Source organism: Microchirus variegatus (assembly GCF_963457635.1).
Source record: "Microchirus variegatus genome assembly, chromosome: 1".
Taxonomy (NCBI): domain Eukaryota; kingdom Metazoa; phylum Chordata; class Actinopteri; order Pleuronectiformes; family Soleidae; genus Microchirus; species Microchirus variegatus.
In genome coordinates this window covers 25,196,653-25,201,329 of record NC_139802.1, presented here as the reverse complement: position 1 = coordinate 25,201,329, position 4,677 = coordinate 25,196,653, and the positions used below count along the sequence as shown (strand labels likewise).

The window sequence follows — 4,677 nt, the reverse complement described above, 5'->3', positions numbered from 1 at the left end:
TAAATAAATACATGAAACTTACATGATAAAGTGACAGACTTTCTATACTGTACTGATAGTTTCTTACTAATCAAAATAAATTGCAGTGCATAGTTTGAGATTAAAATGAAAATAGTTTTAAAAGTTTAAAGTGGGTAATGAGAAGAATCTTGGTATCTGTGGCTCAATGAAATGCAGTTAATTATCCATTTCACTCAATACGTCCTTAACAGGTAATACTCCTATAACATATTGAGGAAAGGCTCATATTACCATTTAGTTTCCCACTTGATTTACTGAGTAGAAATTAGACTTCTCCCGAGAAAAACACTGCAGAGATTGGCTCCTGACCGACCAATCAGGATTGTGAGAGAGCAGGGCAGCTCAGCTGATTGTGGATATAAACCAGGACTCCAGGTGAAGACCTCTAATCAACAGGATCACACAGCAACCATGAGGTCTCTGGTCTTTGTTCTGCTCATCGGAGCTGCCTGTAAGCATTTGTCTTTGTGTTTGTTGGCTTTTGAATAAGTGAATCATCACGTACATTCATTCACTGACTGGTTGGTTTTCTGTGCGTTTCTCAGTTGCCACTGAGGACGACAAGATCGTTGGAGGGTATGAGTGCCAGCCCTACTCCCAGGCCCATACGGTGTCTCTGAACTCTGGCTACCACTTCTGTGGAGGCTCCCTGGTCAACGAGAACTGGGTTGTGTCTGCTGCTCACTGCTACAAGTCGTATGTCTCGTGTTGATAGTATGATAGTAGGGAATAAAATACATCAATATGATTTTGAGCAGCATCATGACATTCAGCTGCAAATGATCCTCTCTCTCTCTCTCTGTCCAATCCAGCCGCGTGGAGGTGCGTCTGGGCGAGCACAACATCAGAGTCAACGAGGGAACCGAGCAGTTCATCTCCTCTTCCCGTGTCATCCGTCACCCCAACTACAGCTCCTACAACATTAACAATGACGTCATGCTGATCAGGCTTAGCAAGCCCGCCACCCTCAACCAGTATGTGAAGACTGTGGCTCTGCCCACCAGCTGTGCCCCCGCTGGCACCATGTGCAAAGTCTCTGGCTGGGGCAACACCATGAGCTCCTGTGAGTGAAATCTGATTCTCTTTGTTTAAACAATGTTTTCCTCTGTGTTAAACGCTTTTCTCACATACTTTTGTGCATACTTTTTGTACACACCTTGTAGCTGCTGATGGTAACAAGCTGCAGTGCCTGAACATCCCCATCCTGTCTGATAGTGACTGTAACAACTCCTACCCCGGCATGATCACTAACGCCATGTTCTGCGCTGGATACCTGGAGGGAGGCAAGGACTCTTGCCAGGTGTGTAATTCAGCATTCAATGGAGGATATACAGAAACAAAGGCATGAAATACTTGTTATGAATCTTCAGTGTGAGTTTACGCTCTTTATATTCTTTGTCAGGGTGACTCTGGTGGCCCCGTTGTGTGCAACGGTGTGCTGCAGGGTGTTGTGTCCTGGGGCTATGGATGTGCTGAGAGGGACCATCCTGGGGTCTACGCCAAGGTATATCTTTATTTTCAACGTTTATCAATAAACCTGTTTGGGTTTTTACTCACAGTTTGTATGTGGCCAGTAAAATCAGTCATATTTGCTGTTGACTTTTCTCTGTCTCTTATTCACAGGTCTGCATCTTCAACAACTGGCTGAAGAACACCATGGCCAGTTATTAAAGCTGATCCTGCGACCACCATCTTGTTCTACTGTCTTTTGTCTATCATTCTAACTCCAACATTGTTGTAGAGTGCTGAAGAATGTACAGCCATTTAACATCAGAACCAATAAAGTCTTACACATCAAATTATTTATCTTTTATTTTTGCCATATAAAAATAACTTCTGCGAAACCCTAAAAAGCATTTGGGACAGTTTGCAAAATTGAAAATAATATACAATAAATGCTCTTCTGTGAAAATTGGGTATAAGAAGGAGCACGGATTAGCCTCTGCAAGCAACAGAAGACATGGCTCAGTTCAATGAAGATGTTTCTGCAGCACCCCCTGCTGATGACCCCAAAATGAAAATTGTCGCAGAGACGTCTTCAGCGACTTGCTCCCGGTAATCATCAGAGAGAACATTTCTACTCTGCGCCACATGAAGACATGGTTACGCACATCTTCAGAGGCTCGGAGACAGTGTGGTGTTGGTATTGCATGGTGGAGACTTACACAGGAAAGGGCAGGGACATAACTTTTTTACTTCACTTGAGTTGGCAAAAACATCACAAGCCAAGAAAACCAGCCTGGAGTCAGAAGAGAGCTTCTCCTGCCCATAAAGACGCAAATATCGCTGTTCACCACACAGGTGCTGAAAAGTGACAACGCATCACTTACTGTCAACTAGGGCTGTAAAGTCAAAGTCGACTGGTCGACTTATTGGTCGACACGCTCTGGCACGACACGCTCTGGCTCGACCAAATTATTTTTTATGGTGAATTTCATTAGGAGGAAAGTACCACATGTTAATAGGGGTGTTTTACAGCAGCCGTTCTTCACAGGTAACAGCCTTCAGAGAACACCCCCCTTGTTTTCCAGTATTTTGGTTTAGTCCAGCCCAGTGGGTTGTTGTCGCTCCGTGTAAAACCGTGTTAATGTCGAGTTCTCGAGCAAAAAATGAGCCTGCCAAGTCCGGGCGAAACAGGCCGCAACTCCAGTCCTCCGGGCCCGAGTCACCTGAGAAACCCGGTACTAACGACGAGATGCTACGCACCATAAAGGCGATGATGGATGACCAACGAGCTGAAATTGTGGCAAGATTCGAGTCAATTATTTCAGAGTTGGTTAAGAAGGAGGTGATGACTGCTCTCAAACCGCTGCAAGAAAAAGTCTCCCTGCAAAGTGGAACTTGGAGGGTGTTGGGCCCAGCATGACTGTGAGGCCTCGCTGTCCTCTTTGGGAGAGCCTGAAGGCAGCTGAGACTTAAAATGGTGGCCTGAAAACCCTCAGGAGCCACATGGTGGAGAACAAAGAAAGAAGCCATTTTCCTCCGCAGGGGGTCCAGTTGTGACAACTCATCCCCCATAAATCAATGCGGCGTATGACTTCACCCACAGACAGACTAGAAGCTCATTGGTGGACATCACGGAAGCCCCGCCCTCGAAGTGGCGGCAATAAAACGAGATTCAAATGAGTTCGTCGGCCTCTTCACCATATTTTCCTAGCGAGAGCGGACGTATGTGTTTAAGAAGAGGAAAACATCAAGAACATCTACATCCTTGCTGGCCAAGCTTTGAAGATTTTTCTTTGTTCACTCCTACTCCATTTTTGTTTTTTTCCTTTTTGCTTTCTTTTGTTTTGATCAAAGACTGAGCGAATAACTCCCTGCGAGTTATTCCTCATCATTCCTGCAGAAGAGGAGATCGTGTTTGCTATACACACTCCTAACCCACCGTCGACCCGCTGTTTCCTACCGTGAGTCGGTTGAATGCGCGTAACACAGCTCTAGAGCCGCGCATCCAGGCGCTCTCTTATCTCTCCCATTCCGGCAAAACCAGCCGACGCACGGAGCAGAATCGCGCATCCAGGCGCTCTTTCATTGATGTTAAGTCGCGGAGCTATCCGCACAACTTTTGAGTGTTTCCTGTTCTCTGTGTCTTGCGCTACGCGCGCACCGACAGCACGATTGTAATAGGAGTCCCCATTCGACCGGTAAAACTACAGGCTTACTAGATAAACTCTAGCTAAACCTGTGTGGTTGAATCTGGCTCCTATTCATCCCACGTGATCCCCCTTTGTGTACTGTGACGTGTCCCTGTGTATCGCGATCCTGTGTCCTCAACACAGCCCGCGATCACTCATTGAGAGGAAACTTAAGTGATCTGTAAGAACCACAGTTTAAGTCGGACAAGCCGAATAAACTGTGTGATTACAGAAGTTTTCTGATCAGACTCGTTCCTTTGTCTATTTCACTTCTTGCCGCCATTACCTTTACATTTTCCACGTCACTGCTGACTTCATTTCCTCCTTCAACTCTCCTCTTTTACTCAGCGCTTCCGCTGGTGAAAGACGGAAGAGCGGAGTGAAGAAATCAGAGCACGAGCGACATCTCGCGTCGCCTCACGGTAACAGCGAGTGGCGCCATTTTCACGTGACGTACTCTTTGGTAACCCGGAAGTGGGAGGCGCGTCGTCGTGACAACCGTCACGTCAGAGACCCCTCAAACTTTTACCTTTTGGCTTTGTTTGTTGCTTCCTGTTTTACTTTGGCTTTGTTTTGTTCACTTCCTGTTACCTGCTGCTAAAGTGACACGCCCCCTTTTTATTTTACTTTCTTTCTTTTATATTGAAACGTTTTTACCAGCAGTTATTTTAGATTAAGGGATTGATGTTTGTTTCTGTTATTGATTAATTTTAATGCTTTAATAAATGTTGAACCTTTACTTTAAAAGTACTGTTTCTGTCTTTTGTGCTTGCTTGTTTGTAACAAAGGGTAATTGAAAGAAGCCAGTGTACGATCTCACACCTTCTTTGTTATTTATTAATTAATATTAATATACTTATTATTAATTAGTTATAACTGATAGTCAAGAGACGCTTGAAGGTTGTAAAGTGACAGTTTCTCTGTAATTCTCCTCACGCTAAGAGGAGTGGTGCCCCGTTTTTAAGAAATTAATAACAAAATTAATTATTAAAAATAATTAATGATTTGTGTTAATATTTTC

At 44.5% G+C, this 4,677-nt stretch overlaps 1 protein-coding gene across 1 annotated transcript; it reads left to right on the top strand.

Annotated features, from left to right (window-relative positions):
- Window positions 1-345: 345 nt before the first annotated feature.
- LOC310936066 (trypsin-1-like) lies at window positions 346-1,692 on the top strand (the record flags this gene model as incomplete). The annotated part of the gene is made up of 6 exons (XM_083900097.1): window positions 346-472; window positions 567-717; window positions 834-1,084; window positions 1,185-1,321; window positions 1,424-1,525; window positions 1,645-1,692. Exons 1-6 carry the CDS (start codon window positions 433-435, stop codon window positions 1,690-1,692), a joined length of 729 nt encoding a protein of 242 aa, XP_083756223.1. The 5' UTR covers window positions 346-432.
- Window positions 1,693-4,677: the final 2,985 nt, after the last annotated feature.